This window comes from Cavia porcellus, unplaced genomic scaffold (assembly GCF_034190915.1).
Source record: "Cavia porcellus strain 051 isolate PalLab524CR breed Dunkin Hartley unplaced genomic scaffold, mCavPor4.1 scaffold_1, whole genome shotgun sequence".
In the NCBI taxonomy this organism is placed as follows: domain Eukaryota; kingdom Metazoa; phylum Chordata; class Mammalia; order Rodentia; family Caviidae; genus Cavia; species Cavia porcellus.
This window is the reverse complement of record NW_026947484.1, coordinates 231,566,037-231,588,815: the sequence shown is the minus strand read 5'-3', so window position 1 is coordinate 231,588,815 and position 22,779 is coordinate 231,566,037. Positions and strand designations below refer to the sequence as shown.

Here is a 22,779-nt window from a genome sequence, read left to right as displayed (position 1 = left end):
GTGCTAATGACAATAACTTTTTTCTCTCTTCTTCATGTTATCTGTTTTATTGCATATTGTATTTATATGTTTAGTTCTCTTCATGTAAGAGAAATCATATGATACTTATGGTGGTGTGTCTGATTTACTTCATTTAACATTATGGTCTCAAGGTGCATCTGTTTTCTACAAATGACTCAATTTTATCCTTCTTTATGGCTCAGTAGTACGCCATTGTATATAACCACATTTTCTTTATTCATTCATCTGTCAATGGACATATAGGAGGTTTTCAAGAGGTTCCAGATCTGCGATGGTTTTTGAATCCCTCTCCCTAGCCCTCTTTTGACTTGGGGACTGTGTAGCAGGGGTTGTATATTTCTTTTCCCAAGGAATGGAGGGCTTCAATTAAATGCTCAGTGTTAAGCAACCCCATGGCAGAGGCAGGGTTCACTCCGGAAACCGTGGGGAACACCCCTCACTGAGCCTCTCTGGCTGTCCGCATGTCTTATCTTACCCTGTTTAACCTGTGGAACAGCCCTGAGAAGTGTTCTTTCCTCAGAAAGCTTACTTCCCAAAGGACTCTTCCAATGCAGAGGCCGAAAGAGACCTCAGCCTGGATAACTCTGCAGATGCAAAGTTTTTCATCAAATCTTCCATAGCTTCAGAATCTCAACCCAAAGAACAAATCAAATAAGGGGTGAAAATCTTGTGTAAAGATTTACATTCTTAGACCCAAGGTATGCAACTTTCCATATGTGCAAAGGTTCCCACACCGTCTCAGCATCCAGCCCATTCGTAAACTGACTGAGACCTTCACAAGGATCCAGAGATTTCAGGCTCACTGTATATAGCCACTTCGGTCCAGGAAAATATGACCATTAAGAAACAACAATTAGAGTAAATTACTATGTGTCTATAAAAAAGGTGAAAAGAAAGAAGGAAGGAAGAAAATGAAGGAGGAATCGAAGGAAAAAGGAAGGAAGGAGAGACAGCAGAGAGGAGAGGAGAGGAGAGAGGCAGGGAGGGGAGGGGAGAGGGGAGGAGAGAGGGGAGGGGAGGGAAGAGGGGAGGGCAGATGGCAGGGGAGGGGAGGAGAGGAGAGGAGAGCTGCTGATTATATAGTTGAAACCACCGCCACTGTCTTTCTTCTCAATTCCACAGTAGAAGAAATATAATCGATGCTTCTGGAAACCATCTGTCTACGGAGAGAAGTGCCGAAGACTATGAAGGGAACGGTCTTTAGCAAGGCAGTAAAGTTTCAGTCCTGTATCCAGCAGCTGAGGAACCCAGCAGGTCTATTCCCTTCTCTGTACCTCACTTTTTACATTTGAAATCTGAGAGGAAGGAGGTACACAGCCAAAGAGGTGCCTTCCAGCTCTGGGGGTTGGAGGCTCTACAAACTCCTGCCGGCTGACACAGTCACTTCCACTCTTTATGCCTCCACTAGGAAGCTGCCATCATCTCAGGAGACAACCTAAGAAAGGAGGCTGCCTATACATCAATCACAGTCAACGGGGACTCAGTTTCCCTCCAGATTCTCAAAGAATCACAAAAGCCAAGTGAGACAAGTTATAAATGATTGTTTCACAGTGAATGAGAGTAGGAGAGAGACAGAGACAGAGACCAAGAGACAGAGAGAGAAGGATCTTACCAGTATGTACCTAGATCCTAAAACTTTTCAGGGTATCGGACACACAATCTGAATTTATTAACAGACAGCGCAAGACACTGTCTTAGTGTGTAACACGGCCATTCAGGAGAAAGTTGTGGACACTGATGAGAGATGCTCTGGGCAATCTGCCCAAAAGGATGCATGGTCTTTTTATCAGGCCCTTTTGGCTGTGAAGGAGGAGGAATACTCAGAACCAGAGCGTGGAAATCCAGTCTTTAGGAATGTACAAGACCACTAATACCAAAGCAACCACGCCAAAGGGTATGATTAGGAAGGTTCCATCAAAGCTCTGTTAGCTCCAGGTCCTTTCCACATGTGCAGAGAGGGAGCAGAGAAATGTGCTTTGCACACATGATCTCCCCTTGGGTGGACTTGGAAAACCTAACAACCCATGACCAGAGGCTTCCAAAGTGGTGCTTTGTGCACTTGAATCCTTAATCTGTCAACTCAGAGGCCTCCCCCAAGTTTTCTAAGTCACCTTGAATCAATGTCAAGGTAGGAGAGCAGCCACTGCCACTTTTCATTTTCAAGACATCTCAAGATCACCCATTCTCCAGGTGGCCACAGCAAGAGCTTCGTGGATGTTTCTCAGCCTTGACACACCTTAAGATTTGGAAGCAAATACTAGAGAACCATAAAAAAGGGAAGAGTCTATGTCAATGAATCCCACAACACCCCCCCCCCCCGCATTCATTGCTGCAGAAGTCACCATGCGGGTCTGACTTCTTCCTGTCTCTGGCAGCACTGGCTGTGTTTACAGAAGACTCCCAGCCTCACGGGGAAGACATCCATGAAGACCTGGAGGGAGCACATCCGGGATCAGCAGCGTTTACTGTGGGCCCACTGGGGTCAGATGTGATGCCGGGTCATTTCCACCATTTATCTCGTTTGATCTCCATGAAGTATGTAGGATTCTTATCCCCAGTTATCATTAAAGACCTCAGGATGCAGAGACATCAAGACACACCTGAGGTTACCCAGCTAGAAAGTGACTGAAGAGGTTTTCTTGGATGTGCTGCTTCCTGTGACTCCTGAGGCCTTGATTTCCCATCCCCCCATACACACACGTAAGTACACACACGGTAGGTGAGTATCCCACAAACAGAGGATAGTGATCCAAAAAGACAGCAGAAATAGCTTCCTGCATTCAGAAGCACAGGCATTAACGGAAGCCAAGGAACTCATTTGCAATGAGTTATGAAAGAAACTGGCTCCCTAAAAGAACAAACAGCACCAAGAGGGAGGCAGGCCAAGAACTGGGGCATCTTGGCTCTCTCCAAAGGCCCCAGGACTCTCTTTACAGAGCCATACCCAAGATGCCCTGGGCAAACAGTGAGTCAGAGCACACACTGGCAAGGTCAAGTCCTAACCCCAAGAAGGCCACATGGAGCAAAGCCTAGGGCTAAAAGCTCCTAGCTAGGCTTCTCTGCATCTTCCAGGTATCTGCTGTGCCTCCTGGGTCAAGTTAAGTGTCCAGGTGACAGAGGTGAGGGTGGACTGGGCAAGATTTTATGGCCACAGGATGAGGCTGTTGTTCAGAAGGGGCCCACAAGACAGGCACTCCACTGAGCTGTCAGATCTGCATCTGTAAAACTTCTCAGGCTCACTCCAAGTTTAAAACCTGGGAACATGACTGTGACTTTGTCTTGGGGCTATTTTCTCCCTAAACGGCTTATTTAGCATTTTATTTCTAGGTATCTAGACACAATGTTTAACTGCTGGGGTGCAGAGAGCCTAATAGTGTGTCTGACTGTCTGCATTTATTCAGTGGTTGTCTTCGGGGGTCCAAACAAGTCCTATAATCTTTTCCTGTGCAGTGGTACCTCAGTTCACAAACTTGATTGTTTACATGCTTCTGCTCGCAAACTGAATTGAATAAGAACTGATAAAATTCAATGATTGAGTTCGATGTTGATTCTGTGGGAAAAACTGATTCATTCTTGCCCAGTTCAGTTTGTGGCCAGCATTATGGAGAGAACCAAGCTTGTGGACTGAGGTGCACCTGTATTTCTATGCCCATATGTCTTATTCATTACTATTTTGTAAGTAACTTCAGTATCATCCTGATTGTTTCACAGGAATAGAACACAGGATTTGAGATTTGACTCCAATTCTGTCTCCAGCTTTGTCAAGCATGGGGCAGAGAGAGCTGGTGGTTCAGTGAGTGTGACATTTGGCTTGGCTGAATGCTGTGTCATGTGAGACACTTATTTTTTCCAAGGGTTGGTCACCTCAGTGACAACACTAACACCCCAGAATTGCTCACAGAGCACATTCTTGGAATGAAGAAATTCTCAACTGGCATTGGCTGATGCAAAATTTTTATATTTATCAAAGTGTTGTGTTTGTCATGAGAATTGGACTTACATGACATGGTTAAGCTGCCTGTATGAAGGAGGGGACGTAGATAACCATTTCTTTGTTATTTTGTTGTCCCTTGGAAAACAGAGTATCCTTACAAGATATTTCCGGAGTTAAGAGCCTGTTGGAACTTGCAGTGACATTGAGGTGAACTGCTTCACTAGACAGGAAAAAGTTTTCAAGACCCAGGCAAGGAAAAAGACTCATGCAGAGTCCAGTCAATGACCAGAGACTGTCGCACCAGGTGTAGAGTGTGTTTCTTTTGGCCGAGGAGGACTTTCTGGATGCTGCCTCTCCCGAGCCAGGGTGAATGCCACAGCCACTGGACAATCAGCTCTCATTTCCTGAGGCTTCTGTACTGGCACACACAGCTGCAGTGGTTTGCTCTTTGGCATACACAAATGCCAATGGATTCACGACAAGTCTGCTTTGTATATTCAATAAAGAACACAGGAAGTGGCAGGCATATATGGCATTTGTCTTCGGTTGGCCTTTCGAGGCATCGCTATTTGAAGTTACAGTTCATTAAACAGAGCTGGAGAAACAGGCAGTTACAAACCACTGTCAGTCCTTCAGGACTGTACCCAGCTCAAAGGAACTTCCTCAACCACCAACAATACTAAGTCACAAGCCAGAGTCTGCTTTTCTCAAGGGACTTATCACAGAACTTCATAGCTTCACAGACATAAGGGACACTACACACCATCTGAGATGAAAACAAACAACACTGAGGTCAGAGATATTGGAGGACCTGCCAAAAGATACACAGTGGGTGGGTTGCAGAATCAGTACTAAAATCTGGCTCCAATCCCTGTGGTTATTATTATACTTAAACTGGGGGTTGCAAACAAACCAATAACTTTCACAATTAGAAAATTTCTCAAAAATTCACACTCTGGTATTTTTTCTGGAATGACCTCGCAAAAATTTTTATGTCTAGTTTCCAAAGATCTCCCTGTAACTAGATGGTTCAAATAATCTCTGATAAGGCTTCTTTGGATTCTCTCTTCCTAGATGGATTCATGTGCCAACAAGAACAAGCCATGTTTTGATGGTTGCTGGAAGCTCCCTGCTGTTGAGCAGATCTGTTCTCAGGCCAGAAGCTAAAGTGAGAAAAAGGTGAGAGAAAGCACTGGATTAGCAGCGGAGGGGAAAGATCACAGGAGAATTCTTGGAAAGCCTCATGGCTCTGGGCTCATGAGCCTTGTGCTGTGGGGCAATTCATTTAACCGCTTGCGTCTTGATTTCCTCATGTTTAAATCAGGGAAACCTTTCACACCAATGATGATGATAAAAACAATACCTATCTTGATGCTCATGTAAAGTGACAGGTATGGACAGGCTTTCCTAGCTGCTATACAGGTCCTCTTACCTGGCCTTTTGGTCCAGATACATCATTTGAAACCTAGGGGAAAGTGAACTGCTGGGACCTTGGAGGACTCAAGGAGATGCTGGCTCGAACAGATGCCTCCTCTTCTTTCCCTGTCATCAGAACCTTAAGGATGGGTGACACTGGTGGGGAGGAAATAATTTGAACCATGTATCCTGATGGGATCAGGCTGCACAAGTTGGAAGCTGGGTTCCACCAACTGCCATCTCTACCTCAAGATACATTGTTTGATCTCCTCATGCCTCCATCATTTTATCTACAAAGTGGGAATTAAAGGACAGACTATCTGTGGCACTGTCATGGAGAAGAATAAGTAACAGTTCATATTAAGCACCCAGTGTCATGACATGCACGCGGCTTGGCCCTTTTTAATGTGGCTGTCATCACTGTTACTCCTGAAATTAGGGGAGGGGTCAGCCACAGCAGAGGAGGTGGTGGGTGTCTAGCAGTGAAGGCTAGACCGTGTCAAACCTTACTGCATTGTAGAGGTGAAACCAAAGGGGTGAACGTGAGCTTCTTACTCAGGCTTTCCTTTATGGTGCCCTGGTCTGCTCTCCTGGGCAAGACCTCCGATGGGATGAGCTGGCTCTAGTCCTGGCTCTGCCATGTAACCTTAAGCAAGTCATTCAGCCTTTATAGGTCTCGGTTTCCTCTTCTGAAAAATGGAGCGGTAGAATAAAATGACCTCAGGCCTCCATCTCTACCATGTTAAGATGATTTGCCCCTTTCAGGCAGGTTGCTGAAACCTATTCTGTAGTTTGGCTTTGGCCAGCAGAATAAGAGGAGCTCAGGAGGCCCGGTTTTTAGCTCAGGCTTGATTAAGGACCACCTCCTAGAAGGGGCACTTCACCCACTGACTACCTTTTGCATTAATCTACCAGCTGCTGTCAACATCTGGTCACTAACTTCATAACAATAAATACCAAATTTGGCCCCACTCCACCCCCACTCACGTCCACTTTTCATTTCTCAGGGGGCCCCGGATTTGAAATCAATTCACTTCCTTCCCATCACCCTGCTCCCTGGAATGCATCTGGAAACCAATCACCCAATTCAAGACATCTGTTTCACTCACGTACAATCAAGCTGTGGTAAGGGCCAAGTCTCCTTCAATCAATCAATTACATAAACACAGCCTCAGAGGGAGGAGCTGTGTGTGTATGAATGGGCAAAATGGTGGGACATAGGCATAAAAAGCTTCATTGTTATCTCTTAACTGTGGCCATTACGACAGTTAGAAAATAATAATTGTTCTTAAGGTAAAAACAGAATATTAAATATATTAAAAGTAATTAAAATCTTAAGACATTCTGAGGCCAGAGATATACTTCAGTGGCACAGTACCTGCCTGGCAAGTGTGAGACCTTGAGTTCAATTCCCAGTACCAAGGGGAGGAAAAAAAAAAGACATTCTGAAGTAAACTAGCCCAGGATCCTCATTTTACAGAAGGGAAAACTGAGGCTTGGGCAGGTGAAATAACTTGGCCAAAGTGGTATCTGGAGATATGAGGGACCTGGGACCAGAAGCCGGATGTGTGTGTATGTGTGTGTGTGGGGGCGATGTTTTAAAATTGGGGATGTTTAATAAAACAAAGCAAACTTCAAAGACCATGGTGAAAATGAGCACTTTATACCACTGCTTAATATCACATCTACCTAAATGGAGTTTGTCTACTTGGGATACCTGAAACAAGAATGTTAGAAAAGAATTCTGAGTCATGTGGCATCCATGATGACAACAGAAGCTTGAGTCAAGAGTGAGCACAGCACATGTGAAATGGATCCTCTCCCCTTACTGTTCTCTGTCTTTGTATGTAGTAAGTGCATGTGAGCTTACTAGCTTGTAATGATCTTTTTCTGATGTGACTGATGACTGAACCCAGGGCTCTCACACTGAGCTCCCTACCCACCCCTCTTTATTTTGACACAGTCTCACCAGGTCGCCCAGAATGGGCTTGAACTTGTGGTCCTCTTGCCTTACTTTCCTGGAGTGCTGGGATTATGGACATACACTTACTGTATGTCCAGCTTCATGTTGATGACAATCTTAAACACTAGGAGAGACCCGGCTCTCCTAGCACAGACTCTGTACCAATCAGGGACTCACAGTCCAGCAGGGCAGGATGGACTTGCCCAAAACTAACTCTGAGAACAGACAGACCTAGTGAAGCCTTGGTGACACACGAGAAAGGAGATTCTTTCTGCCTAAGATAACTAGACGTTATAGAAGAGGCGATCTCTGGACTTCACCTGAAAGTATGGAAAAAGATTCTGACAAATGGTAAAGGTTTAGCAAGTAAGTTTGTTGAGAACAGAAGAAGGAATAAGATTATTCAAGACAGGTGAGGAACTGATTTTGCTTACTTTAGTTTAACTGTATGAATTTTGGAGTTGGAATGCGTGGAATAGTATCATGGTTAAAGATAAAAACGCGTTCAGGTTCTGGAAGAAAAAACTGGGCAAAAGCCATCATATCAAAGCCCAGTTCACTGGCCTCTCACTGTAATGGATCTCATTTTTTAAAAAGTATTTTGAACCACCTGGATTCTGGGCACATTCAAATCAGCCCTCATGGTCCTCACAATGCTGTTCGGAGAGAAGGTCATTCCCCATTTACAGGTGATGTCATTCTAGGGAAACAGAATGAGATTCAGAGCTGGGCTTCCAAGCTGTGTCTTTTCCCCATTGCTCTGTGCCTTGTCTTTAAAGAGAGGCTGCTGGACTACTAGCGTGGCTGCTACACAGGAGACCTAACTAAGCAGTGCCAGGTGAACTAAAGACTGTGATTTCCAAAGCAGGTCCTATAGCTCAGTGAACCTGAGAATCTAGGTGTACAGATGCTCCCCAGATGACCATGAGGCAACTGTACTGAGCCTGTTGGGGGCTCATGTGCACCAGGAACGTACTGCCCCCACAATGCTTGGGCCAGTACAACTCTGCTATGCCATGGTAGCAGCTATTGAGGTAATGAGATGGGTGAAGCAACAGACAGAACCAACTGTGAGAAAATACTCTGCAAAGCAAGATTGGAAACAAAATAAATAGGAATCACCATCCATGGTTCTGCTGCCACGCAGATGGCCTGGGCTGGAGTCTGCTTTGCCACTAGTCCTGGGGACAATGCTGGTCTCTCTAGGACTTAGTTTCCTCATCTGTAAGATAAGACTATTTGATTAGACAGCTGTGGACCCTGACAGCTCACAATTTATAAAATTTTCTCACATACTAAATTATTCTAGTCATCTACCCAAATGGGCTGGCTAAATTCCTGTTAATCCCAGGTCTCTCCTGACAAAGTTCTGCATCTGAGATTGCTTCTGATAAAATATTTCATTTTAAGAGGACTTTCCCTCATTTTTCTACCTCCTCATCAGTCCCTTCTCTGTGGTGTGTTTTGGACACATGACTTTCTAGGCTGGTTAGAAATGCCCTGTATGCAATATCTCAGATGTCCCAAAGCTGTCAAAACAAAAATTCTTCAGCTCACTCACGTCTGCTGAATATGCTTTTTGAGGTTGAAAAGAGAAAAAAAAAAAAAGCCTGCCCAAAGTCGTTAAAATCACAGCTCTGAATTCTAAACTGAAGTCCAGCCTAGGAACTATCCTCTCTTCAGATGCATCTCTTTTCGGAAACCAATTAACATGACTTCATAAATGAAGGGGGTGATGGAAATTTAATGTTCCTGCTCTCCACAAAGCAGAACTAAAGGGCTGGGAAGCTCTAGGTAAAGGACTGAAGAACTCAAATTTTCTGCTAGTTTGCTCCTGGATTTTTCATAAATATTACAACTTAGCGGACATTTACTGAGAATATAACCAGCACAATACACTAGGACAGTGGTGGGAAACCTATGGCACGAGTGTTTGTATTATTGAAAGCTCTAAGAGGTTTACCATCACTACTCAGCACAAAGGATTGAGGGTGATAAAGGGAAAAATATGAGCTCCTTGAACTCTATGAAAGCTTTCGGGTTAGGAAAAATGACTATGAAGGACCACAGATAACTAAGATATGGGGAACTGTGTGACATCTAGGTATAAAGTGCCACAGGGAGACTCATAAATTCCTCCATGAGAACATGGGAATAAAATGAGGTCCCTAGCCTCTCAGGATGTTCTAAAATTTAGCAGACACAATGTAGTCATTAGCTGTGGCATGTGAATGTTTATTCTACAGTATCTAAAAAGAAGCTCCAGTAAATCTGAAAAGCATATCATGCCTTTGATGAAACTGAACAAGTCTTCCTAGTATACGGGGAAGGTCACGAGAGCAGACAGAGACTCCTTCATCAGGACCGACTAGAGAATTTGGGGGAACTTCACACACACACAGCACAATCAAGTAACAAGCACCAAAGGGACCCTGACATATGGATGCTTGAGTTCATCTTAGACTATGATAAAAATAAAACAGGTTAGGATGTCTACTATAGGCAGGGGCAAAGACTTTATCTAATTATAGGTACTCACTGGATGAGCGGAGGCAATATAGATGGGTAGATAGACACACAGACAGACAGAGAGGCAAAAGTGACATTTAACATTTCCTTACCAGTTGGGTAAATCAGACTCAGATGATCTCTTTATCAGTTTAGCTAGTTTATATTTCAACCATGAAGGATAAACTACAAACTAGGAAATTGATTCAACTGAATAAAAGAAACAAAACAAAAGAAAGGCCTCAGTTTTATGAAGATGGGCATCATCCAATAGGACTCCTGGAGAATTTGGATGATCAGGAAATATTCCCTGTGCAATTTAGACTCTTCCCAGATTTCCAGAGGGACAATACAAGCAGAGTGATATCACTGTCAAAATTCTCCATCAACTAACAAAGACTTAGTAGTTTATCAAACAGAATAGTCTGTACTGCCATTGACTATCCACTTTTTAATGTCTTGATTTTGTAACTTAAACAACTAAGACAGCAATATGTAATTCATCAACTAGTGATTTCTTATTGTTATTTGTTTTGAAATTCTGTATTATTTCTACCCTTTTTTCCTGTTTTGATTTTTTTCTCTAAATTAAAAAAAAAATCTCCATCAAAAAGTTCCAAGGAGCAAGAAAGCCCAGGGTATTCTAGGGGACTCAGAGCTCTGCAGCATGGGCAGGGACTTGGCTGGAACTTGCTAGATGGAGCTGGCAGGCTGCAGGAAGACAAATTAAGAGGAGGAAAAATACACCAAGTGGGAACAAGATGGAGTAAGGAGGTAGGAAATATGAAAGAAGAAGGAAGAATATAAAACATAAAACAAGGTAGAGTGTTAGTTCCAGAGCTCATCATTAGTTGGTTCTGAGACCACAGATAGTATCAAGCAAATTGCTTTGGACAAAAAGAGTTGCAAGTTAGCATCAATCAATGCTTACATATTCTAGCTTGCACAATAGTACCAAACAACTAGTACCGGGACAAAATTTTCACGAAGCACCAAATCTGCTGAGTTTCAAAGCCCTTGAGTGTGAAGGTATTTAGCAGGGTAAAGACACACTCTTAACGTCTTGCTGTATTTCATTTCTCTCCAGCTTCGACAGTGTTAATGGATGGTTTTCTTCATTGAGAAAATTCTTTATTTTCTTGCCTTTTGAGGTTACACCGTCCTCTGGTTCTTCTATTTCTGCATCTGTTTTTCATGCTCCTTTGCTTCTATTTAGGTCCTCCTAAATGCCAATATTCTGGATTGCCTTTAGGTCTTCGCCCTCCAATCACCAGCTTCATCCTCACACGGTTGCTAAGGACTGTCCATCTCACTTCTCTCCTCGAATCTAAGACGTGAGTTTGCCCCGCCTCTTCCCCTGCGTGTGCTGAAGGCATTTGGAATGTGTTGTTCAGTGGGCATCTCATCACCTTTCTAACTCCTTCTGGATGTTTTGGTCACCTCCACTGTTTGACAAATGTTTTTTCTCTTCTCTATTCCAGTTAATGGCACCTACATCTTCTCAATTATGTGAGCTAGGCTCTCTTGAATAAGCATTCACATCATTTCTGTATCTAGGATCTTTCCAGATTCTCCTCCGGCCCTTCCTTTTTAACTTATGCTTCATATGTTGGCTGATGGCTAAAACCTAAACATAATCATAAGCAACTGTTTCTAAAGTCTCAGCCTGGCTGCGTCCTACCAGATCTCCAAGCCCTATGTCACCGAGCTTGACCTGCTCCTGCACAGGCTTTTGTGCCTTTCTGTCCAGAATGCATAGAGAGATACATTTACTTTATACTAAATGGCTTTGTACATCTCCATGTTAACGGTATATGATCAGGAGGAGTATTATGAACATGTCTCTTTTAAGCCAATGGCATTTTATTGAATTTCTGTAGACTGAGTTTATTCGATCCCAGCAGGTCAGTGGACCTCAAGACAACAGATGGTCCCTTCCCTGGATCTTGTGTGACTGCCAGCATTTATGTTCCCTTTGGGACTAGCCCTTTTTTAGTGAATGCATACAGAGGCCTTTTGCCCACCATGCTGTAGGTAAAATACAGATGCATGAACTAGAAAACTCACTTCTTCAGCTCAGTGGAGCAGAGCTGGGAAGAAAACATAAAGCAAACTAGCCTGTCATGGGTAAAGGAGTTGGAAAGCAAGCTTTCAGCCCTGACAGGAGTCTACAAGGGAGTTGAGAGCTGCTTTCCCCGGACCCTGGGCTCCTAGGGCTGGAAAGGCTGATCAGGGCCAGCTACACTGAATATGTAATTTCACAAATGTGATCAAATTAACTTCCTGTCTGAGCAATGAAGAAAAACCCACAGAGGGCTGGAATGCCTTTTGTTTTCCATTTTTGATTCAGGGTTATGTTGGCTTTTTTTTAAAGAGAGAAATTCAATTTATCCAGGCTTTTTAACCAAAGAAATTCATACAGTAGCAGAATGGGCAGTGAAGGAGGCAACAGGAGAGAAAGTAATTAAAAAGTCTTAATTTTTCTTCCCCAAAGCACCACCCCCTAAACTGGGTAGGTCCCTGTGGACTATAAAATGGACAAAATTTTAATAGAAGCTTTATTCAAAGCCCACTAATGGCTTTGTTATGCTTGGATATCGGGAGGAATATTTTCTTTTCTAGGAGCCTGTTTTCTTTATGGACATTGAGGAGACTGATAGGGTGAAGGTTTGAATTAGTTTCCTAAGGCTGTCATAAGAAGTACCACAAATTGAGTTGCTTAAAATAACAAATTTACTTCCCACAGTTCTGGAGGTCCCAAGTGTGAGATCAAGATGTTGGCAAGATCACACTGCCTCTGAAGTGTGAGCGACAATCTGTGTGCAAGCTTTCCTTTAACTTCTAGTGTTACGAGCAACCTGGGTGTTCCTCACTCTGATGACCACGTGATATCTGCCCTATGTGTATCTGTGCCTTTCTCTTCTGAAACACATGGGATCGTGACCTTCATCTGGAACAGCCTCATTCTTTAACTTGATTACACCTGCAAAGACTCTATTTCCAACTAAGTTCTCATTCAAAGTTACACGAGGGCATTAGGACTTTACCATACCTTTTTGGGGACACAGTTCAACACAACATGGACAGCAGTTTGAGGTGGAAAAAAAGGGATGGGAGAGTAATGAGGATACCTATGGTGTGAGAGCCCTGTCCCCATATTTAGGAAGCAGTGAATTGCCTAGCCTGCCTGTGGTGGTTTCAGCTAGGGGACATCAAGTGTCTATCCTATAGTCATCCAAAGTCTTCATATCATGCTCACCATTCAGTCCAAACAGCAGGTGACCCAGGAAGTGTGAATGTTCCCCAGCAGGAAGGGTCCATCTTTGACATAACTTGGTGATGTGATAGAGAAAGCACTCCTCTTGGCAGTCAGAAAACCTGAGTTCACTCTTTTCTAACTGCTCACCTTCTGTGTACTTACAAATTACACTGATAAACTGCTCTGGCCCTCACCTGACATTTCTGTAAACACGTGCAGTAAGGCAGTTTCCACTCCCCACAACTTTAGGAAAGAACTTAAATGGGAGAAGTGCGTGTGAAAAGTTTTCTGAAGTAGCATGGTTAAAAGAAAATGAAAGGTCTCTTCTTTCTGGCTCATCTGGGCAGGCTCTTTGGTCATTCTGCTTTAAATATTCATTGGCATCTCTTTACACCCAGAGTGGGCAAATGTGAATTAAAGTCAAGAAGGAGACCATCTGTCTCTATCCAGAATTCAAGGTGATGAAAACTGCTTTTCACGACACCCAGTGGCCTCAGTCTCTCCGCAGCTGGTGCAACCTGATGGAACAGCTTTTATCTGGGTAGGTAGTTAGAGCCCATTCCTTTAGCCAAGACTATAAATAAGTCTACAGGCATCAGAGTAAATAAAAGGAAAAACAAAATATCTCTCGTTAGATGTCCTCCCCTTTCCAAAGCCTCGGAGGAAGCGCACACAACTTCCCACTCACTGGTGATGAAATTATCAGCTCTCATCACTCCAGACAGAAGAGAAAGAGCTGGGATCAGATACTGAATGCCCCTGACCAGAGTGTATTTTATACAACATAAAAGGCCCGACGTAAATTACGAGAAATATGAGAGGCTTTCAAAAAGGCAGGTCAAACTTTTTCCTCAAGCAGATCATTACAGGCTGGGTGAGTAAATCTTATTAGCCTTCACCATCTCTTCTCTTCTCATAAAACACTGGCAAGAAGAAAGCCACACTCACTCAGTGCAGCGGACAGCTTGCCTGAGAGAGGAGCGGCCTGCCGCTGTTCCTCAGGACACCTGCAGATGGACTGGGGATGCCTGCCCTCACCTTGCACAAGTGCAAACAGCCACCAGGCGTGACGTTCCATGCGGACTTGGTGAGACTTGGCGCCTTCAGTCTGAAGAACTATCCCTGCAGGCGGCAGTTTTCCAGTCAAATATTTCTGCCCCTGTTTGAGGCCTTAAAATTAATGAAGTTGTTAACATTTTTTAAATGGCTTTCCTGGCAGTTGAAAGATAGAGATTTATCACTGAGAAATCTGCTGGCCTCTTTGTTTCATGGACATGTAGGTTCAGCCCTACTAACATTCTTAAAGGGATGGGAATCAGGCGCTCAATTCCACCTCCAGCAGGGGATCTCAGGGTGAATCCTTAACGTCCAGGTTGTAAGGTCAGCCCAGAGAGGCTACTTTTCATGGTCAGGGGCCTTCTGAATGCAGAAGTATTTCATTGGTGGATGGACTCTGAGAGCTCAGGGCCAAGGCCTACTTCTCTTTGTATCTGCATGGGTTCTTGCATCGGGCACGGGGCCAGGCGTGCAGGTGGTAAAGGTGAGGATGGTGAGGGTGATTGTGGGATCTTCATAAATCTCAGCTGAATTAAATGTGGCAGGAAAATGGAAGAGATTCAAATTACCGCTACGCTCAGTCAACGAGCAACAATCAAGAAAGCGTTGCTTCTTTCAGGAATTAATATAATTAATGGTGCTGACTTTGTTGCCCTTGTCCAGCATTCGACAATGTTGTCCGACAGTTTGGGATTTCTCCATGAAGAAGAAAAATTGAAAAGTTCTAGTCCACCAGCACAATTTGAATCTTGGAATCACAAAAGACCGTTCTTCCCAGCACTCCACTCTCATTTTACAGATAAAGGAAGCTAAGCACAAGAGAAGTGGGTTTACGGAGGCCAAACAGTGGGTAGGCAGGGGATTAACAAATTCTCATGGTTTTCTGCCTTCAACCTACAGTCTCTTCTCAAGATGCTCTATAAGGTACACATGTGTTACCCTCTGTGGTAAGGGCTATTTGGGTAAATCCACAATTCATAAATGTTCTCCTGTAGAGATACTGAACGACTTTGAAGGAAAACTCAGAAGTGTTATCTGAAGACCTGCAGCATTACAAATCGGGTTACAGAGCATTAAGGATACAAAGACTGGATTTCAATTATTTATAGATGTTTGCCCTTATCATAACAGTCAGTGTCTGGTTTAAAGAAAATAAAGAAGTAATTCTTATCTGCAATCTCTTGAGAATCACTGATCTCTCTCCTCTCTCTCTCTCTCAGGAACAGCTAGAAATATCACTGTACAAAATACAACCTTAAATTGCCTTAGGACTTTTCATGAATTTATTTTTTGAAATTCATAACGAAAGGTATCATTCATATGAGCCAAGACTAGCTGTGTTACAGATGAGGGACAGCAGGCTTCACACTGTAGCTCTTCTACAGAGAGTGAACATCTTTGTTAGGTGCATTTTAAAAGGCTCAGGCCCAAGGCAGTAGGAATAGTAAATATGCCCAGAAGGGACTCCAGAGCTCAGTGGTGTGTGAGTTTATAAATACTTAATTGAATACAGCCTGCTGAGAAAAGTCCATCTCTGGAGGCCTTCCGTATTCATTTATCATATATAAGTCTCTAAGAATACCTTCTATGTAGGAGATAAAGTGGGAAGTAAATATAGCAGGCACCTGTCCTCATGGGGTTTATTCTACTGGAGTTCAAGGGAAAGAAAAATGTTCAGTGTTCCCCTGTAAAGGCATCACTAGCTCTGCTCCAAACCTGTTGTTTCTACTGCTAAGGTCCAGCTAGTAAGAGCTATTAGGCTAAACATGAAGAATGACAAATTCTACACCATGCACATATGGTCTCCTAAGGGCTCCCAAGACAGGATTCAACAGGTTGAGTAGATGGTCCCCTCGGAAAAAAGCAAATCCAAGAGAAGTCATCTGACTTTTCAGCTAGAGAATCCATACTGTGTGTTTTTATGAAGCTAGATTTCTACATCTGTAAAAAACGCAATTGACTCTCAGAGAGGAGATTAGGGAATAGCAGAGCTGGCTGGAGAAGTGGGTGTGACCTGTTAATTACCCAATCCCAGAACCCATAACCAGAGTAGTTCCCAAAATGTGGATTTTCATGAGAAGGTGAGCAAGTTTTCAGGAGGATGGCCTAGCCCAGATGTCAGCCTGAGGGGTGCGATCCCAGCACACCCCTGGGGGCCCCTTTGTGGAGGTTCTTGCTAGTTCCCTCATGATGCAAATGGCATAAAAGGCCAGGAAGGCTCACTGTTGTGGCGCCCAGCCTGTGCCCTCCAGCAGGGACTTTTATCTCACTTCTTCCTCTTTTACTGGGCTCTACAGAGCCGGTTTCTCCCTCACTCTAAACTTTTACTCTTTCAAGTCACTTTGTCAGCACTTTTACTTAATTTCATTCAGTTCTTCATTTGAAACAAAAAAAACCTAGAGTCCAATTCCAGGAGATTCAAGTACCACAAAGCCGGGTCACATTTATTTGATGAGCCACTGTTAGGAAGAGAGTGCTGCCCGTGTGACTTGGTGAACCAGCCAGGAGGAGACCAGGTAAGGTTCTGATGAGCACACTTTCTCTCTCAAACTGTCTGAAAGGCTTAAGTCTTTTTTCTTTGCCTTTCTTCACTCTCTCCCCTAGGCCAGGAAATCAGGGCATTCTTCTCATGGAGTGCAAAGAACTGTTTGCAGCTTTGCTGGCCATGGCCATGAGGAATGGGGGAGGGAGATGGGGAGTGGGGGAGGGGTGGGGGAATGGAGGAGGGGGTAGGGGAATGGGGGAGGGGGTGGGGGAGGGGAATGAAAGGAGTTTTGTTTTTCTTCCAGCCCGGAGGCACAACAGATCTTTCTTTTTTTTCTTGTTTCTTCTTCTTCCTCTTCTCTTTCTTTCTTTTTCTTTCTCTCTTTCTTTCTTGTGGTATGCCTTGTTATCTGCATGTCTGTTTGCTATCCTTTTATTTTTAAATTAAGCTAGTCTCTGTTTACCTGTTTTTAAATGGCTTTTGTTGGATCCCACCATCTGAGAGACAGCACAATCATCATGGCAGAGTGTTCAAAGCCCTGCCCTGATAATGCTCATCTCCTTCTTCCCAGAAGCCCCTATGGCTTCTCCCTCCCAAAAGTCTGCCCAAGCTCAGGGATGTAAAGGTTTACCCAATCCCCTGCACTCTCACCAAATAAATCAGCTCACACCGGCTACCAGAGCCCCTCCCCCACCAGAGCCTTATCAGGCAGAGCCTGCAGTTCATCTGCAGAGTGGCCACAGCCTTCCTGGTGGTGACTCCCTCCTGCTCTCCCTGCTTATTAAACTCTTTTCGTATCTACTTGCCTCCTCTCTTTAATATTCTGGGCTGCTCTAGATTGAGTACAAATCACTCTATCAGCTTTTATTTCTCAATGGGTTTGATGTGATGCCAGGATTAAGCTGCCCCGCCCTGAGTGTTTCCTACTCAGTTTGTGTGATGCTGCAGCTGAGCTCAAGAGGGCGCTGCACCCAAAGTGTGCGAGGCACCAATAAGCAGGTTTAGGGCCTGCATGCAATCACGTGGCTAGGCATGGGCTCCTGTCAACTGCCATCTTTGTCTTTTATCTTTCTCTCTTTTCTTCCTGGTCTTATGAGCTAAACCTCTGATGCTAGAGAGCATGAGAGAAGAACCTCTTTTCTTTGTGAATTACTTTAACTCGGCACAATGGCTCTTCCTTGCACAGAAAAGAACAATTTGGTTCATTTTAAAAGGAAATGCCTGAGGCTTTTTCTGGGGCCGGGCAGCGGCCAGGAAGGCCTGTTCAAGCCAGCTTCAAGTGCCTCTCTCCCTCCCTGTTTTAAATCCCACCTAGAGCAATAGCTTCCTGGTTTGATTTCTCCCTTAAGTGTAGGTAATTTAAAATCTATGACCTGAGGAGAACAAATAAACAGTGTTTAAAACTTAATTAAACTCTTTCAAATAACTTTTTAATAAATTAAATTCAAGATACTATGAGTGTATGAAAAGCAGAGTCATGCCTGTTCTTAGCCTTTTTACTACTGGAGTAAATGTAAGAGGTAATTTTCCCAGGAGCTCCATCCTGGTTAAGTAGCTTTATCAAGGGACTGGAAATACCTATACAGCTGAGCCATCAAGGGAATCAGAATACAAATAAAGTCATTAAGAGGTGCAAAATGCAAATTGAGCCATAAAGGAGCTCCAGTGGCTATGGGGAACTTTGTTAGGGAAAGTTCTGCCCTTACCTCATGGGAGTTACAGGGCTAGGTAAAGCCACCAGCTGACTCACCTCTTTTCTCCCTAGTGAGGTAATAGGTCCAATATGGTGACAAAAGACTGCCAGGAGACTTCCATGCTTTTGTAAACAAGATGCCTGTCTAGTCTGTGTTAGGGTCTTACAAAGGATATTCCGTGGACCTCTCGGGTCTCTTCCTTCTGTGTGGGATGCTGTCTTTAGGAGTCAATACCTGGCTGTCTCTTCCTCTCTTCAGGCCCTATCCCAAGCCAACTGAAAACCTCAAGGACCTCACCAGGAAGATTTCACTGACTTTGCCACTAGGTCATATTCTCAATGAGTGGAAAAGTTTTGATTCTGATAATCCAAAGCAGAAACAACTTAGCTCCTAAGGCTATATGGTTTTGGTTCAATATGACCTGGAAGGTGGTACATTCAACTATGAGACTATTCTTTAGTTACGGCATTTCTGTTTAAAACATGCAAAATGGAATGAAATGCCTCATATATAGGCTTTTGTGACTCTTTATCACGGGAAAGTCTCAAAAACTCAGAGGAAGCCCCTGTCCTAGAACACTAACAAATCTCTCAGGAGGATGTGAGTCTACCTGCTCTGTTTGATGATACTGAGAGGTCTCTTCTGCCTTCACCTTATGGTCCCCAGGCAGTAAATCAGGTCCCTTTTTCAGTTACAGATGTACAAGAGGCTAGGAACTATGCAAATGGATAATGCTTTTTAAAAGGAGAAAGAAACAGCTCTGCAAAGGCTATTTCCCCTTCAAGGGCAGCACACTGGGGCTGTAATACTAGTGCAGGACTAAGAGTGATGTCTGATATGCTGCCTGCTCTTACCAGGAAGTTGAAGAGGTAGGTTGCGTTTTTCATAAATATTACAATACAGATCCACCTTCAAGGGAGGAAGAAGCATTAAAAGAATATCACTGTATTTGTCAATCACTCCCAGATATTCAGCATAGGATACAAAAACTTCACAAGGGGCCACAGACAACCTATGACCCACTTGCTGGACATGGGCTTTTCTGTGTTCAGCAATGGGGACTCAGAAAAGGGACAAAAAAGAAATGCTAGGATTATGGCTTTTGCAATTGGTGATGCTTTAAACCGATTCAGAATGTCTAAGGAAAAACCCATGCACACCTGGGGAACAGTTTGTGTTTCAAGTACAAGAGGATTGGACACTGGGCACAAGACTGTATCAAGCTTCTGCCTGTAATCTACTCAGCTCATATGCCTGACTCATGGCATAGAGGTCTGATTGTCCCCGTTCCCAAAGAGGTGCTAGCCCAACCAGGACATTCATTTCCTGCTTTGAAGAGGCCCCAAGGAACTTACAATGCATTTGTTCAGGGACATCACCATCTCCTCTGAGGAACTTTGGATCATCTTAGACACCATGGTTCAGCCAATTCAATTACTTTATTCTGTTTTGACTTAATTCTCTAGAAAACCTTCCTGTGGACCTAAGGTCATAGTTGAGGTTGAGGTGACTCCTAATCTGAGAGCCTTTGTTACTGTATTAACAGAAGACACTATAAAGTTAACTTTGGGATAGACACTAAAGTCCTGACTCCCTATCAGGTTAGAGCTATCTGGGAAACAAAAGGCTACTTGCAGGTAAGAGGGGAATGGCTCACTAAGTATAAGGCCATGTGGTTAGACACCCTTGAAGTTATTATACAAAATAATCTCATACTACTATAAGTGTGCTTCTTTCTTTCCTATCAGCCTAGGAATTAGCCATTGTTATAAATGAGTGATCTCCTAGACTTATGCAAGCAGGCAGGACATCGATGATGGTTCCTTCAAAACCCTGAACAGGTACAGTTCCCTGAAGGAAGCAGCCAGTCTTCTCAAGCAAGCTGCAATCATATACTGTAAAGGGCACTAAAGGGCTATGCCTGAATTCTCCTTGGGAAATCAAAAGGCTGACAGGAAATCAAGAAAGGCAGCCTTAAAACCCCTTAAGAATCTAGCCTTATTCCCAGTTCTTGAGGAAACACTAAAATAAGTATACATTCGTCAAGAAATGGCCTCAAGACAAGGGAGAATTAAAAAGGGACTTTGGTTGTATTTATAAAACAAACAATCCTTTTCCCAAAGGACGCAGTGGAAGGTTATAAAGGCATTTCTTGATTCTTTCTGTGTGGGAGGAGATGCTGCACAGTCAAGTTTTCACAGGCCTAGCAGCAACCACTCAGTAAGTCTGCCAAGCTCTCTGTGCTATTACAACCCAGAGAAACCCAGGTTCTTAAAGGAGTTGTTCCCAGATTGGGACTACCACAGTAGTACCACAGACTACCTCTCAAGTAACTCAAGGAGTGGCAACAATTTTAGGAAAAAAGAAGCACCTCCATTCCACGTGGCAGCTTCAATCTTCTGGAAAGGTAGAGACAGCCCCAAAATAGGCTCTGGCGAAACTCCCAGAGACATCTGGGTCCTGGCTCCGATTGCTACCAATAGGACTCATCGGCGTTTGTAACATGCCCCAAACTAGGTTAAGTCTGAGCCCATTTGAAATATTATATGACAGGCCATTTCTCTCCTGTCTAATATGACAGGAGACCCAGAGACCACGAGACTCTTAGAATATCTCATTAATCAAGGCCAAATGCACAGGTTACCCATGTGTATGGGAGGGAAGTCCCACCACCACTGTCCCTCCTGGAGACCAAGAGCTTGTAAAACACTGGAGAGAGGGGCCACTTGCTGACCAGTTAAAGCCAAAATGGAAAGGTCCCTCCTCAGCAATCCTTGCCACACCCACTGCAGTAAAGGTATCTGTATTAAATAATTATATTCATCTTTCTAGAATAAAGCCAGTCCCACATGATCTTGTCTGAAGAACAATATCTCCCAAATGGAAAAAGCTACTCCCGTCAGTCTCTAGAAGACTTGAAATTTCTCTTCAAAAACTAAGCCTCTGGTGTAGCCACAGAAAGTGTAGAAATCTGACCTGGTCTTAATAATGCTGTGCCTTTCTCCTGTCACAGAGGCAGTTAATGGTCACTAAATTTCTTTCTCATTGTTTCTGATAGGTTTTTCTTCCTTCAGTCCAACCAGTGAGCCACAGTACCCCAAATTAGCTGGAGGGCACATAATCGCCATTAGGTAGGGTCCGTAGCCCCTTGTAGTTTGAAGCCCCTTCTAGCTCTCTCTCCTCCTTCAGCACCTCATAAAGACTTAGGGGATATCTGCCTCTCAGGGGAAAATGAAGACAGGAGATTAGAGCAAAGCTGGTGGAGGATGTAGGTGTGACTTTTAGAACGGGACTAACAAGTAACAGATCTGTTCTCTATTTCTGAGGCTGTTGCACGATCAAATGAGTTGAAATTTTATCACAAAACATGCTTGAAAAACTTTGAGATGCCACTCAAATGTGAGAGAATCCTTGGAGGGGCCCTGGAACACCTGCAGTCCCCATAATTTATGACAATGCCTTCTTAGGAGATAAAGAACTTTAGAAATACTGAGTTAAAACTTTGTATTCAGAAAGCTACAATTACAAGGCAAATAAGCAGAGCATCTAATAATTAATAAAACACTTCCAGTATTATTATGTGCTGGAGGGATGGGAGTTAACAACCACAGAGCCTTTGGCTTAGTTTAGTACATAGAACACAACTGGAATGGCCTGGCGGGGTTGGGTGTCACTGGGAGCCAAAGGACACAGAAAAATTTCTTTTCATCTAGGGGTCTGAAAGATCCTTGCAGATCCATGAGTCATCAACTGAAGCTTCTCACTTCCTTAATTACAAGCTAGTGACAATGCATCACAAATAACTACTAAAAATATACTTACCATATCGGCTGCGATGAGACAGGAAAGGGAAGGAATCTTTCATGATCCAGGTCAGATTCCACAAAAAATAATCAGGAGGAGTAGGCGTGTTTGTTGGAGGCTCCAAGGTACTACGACCTGGACATTAAAGAAACAGAGAGAGAGACAATACTGATCCACCTGCTAAGTAAGAATGGGTCTTACAGCTGTCACACAGTATCAGTCATAAAAATAGTTCTTGAGGGGTTTCCATGACATTCACGGGAAAGATGAGGGAACGAGGGCTGGGATTTTAGCATCAGTTCTGTGTAGCAGGTAGACATGCCACAAAATACAGTGAGAGGAGGAGAGAAGGGAGGAACTAGAGTTGGGTCTGCACCTAACCACTTTCACTAACGCCCCTAATGCCACTTGCTAGTCACAGTGATCCTGTAAAGATGGAAACTGTCATCTCACTTTACAACTGCAAGATCTGAGACTCGCAGGGTCAATGATAGAATCCAAACTGAGCCCAGGTCTGCCTAGTACCAACAGGCTATGTTCTAATACAAGTAGGCTTATTTGTCATTCCAACAGTAGCCTCTTAGAATGACGTTGTGAAGAAGAGGAAGAAGACAAAAAGAAAAAGCAGCAGAAGCATTT

The 22,779-nt window shown here is 43.7% G+C and overlaps 1 protein-coding gene across 1 annotated transcript in view; it reads right to left on the bottom strand.

The window, feature by feature from the left end:
• Positions 1-22,779, bottom strand: part of Alk (ALK receptor tyrosine kinase) — a 715,373-nt gene that overhangs the window by 496,308 nt on the left and 196,286 nt on the right. Inside the window, exon 2 of the mRNA XM_063230372.1 lies at positions 22,159-22,275. Coding sequence (XP_063086442.1) covers positions 22,159-22,275 — 117 coding nt within the window. The remainder of the gene's footprint in view (positions 1-22,158; positions 22,276-22,779) is intronic.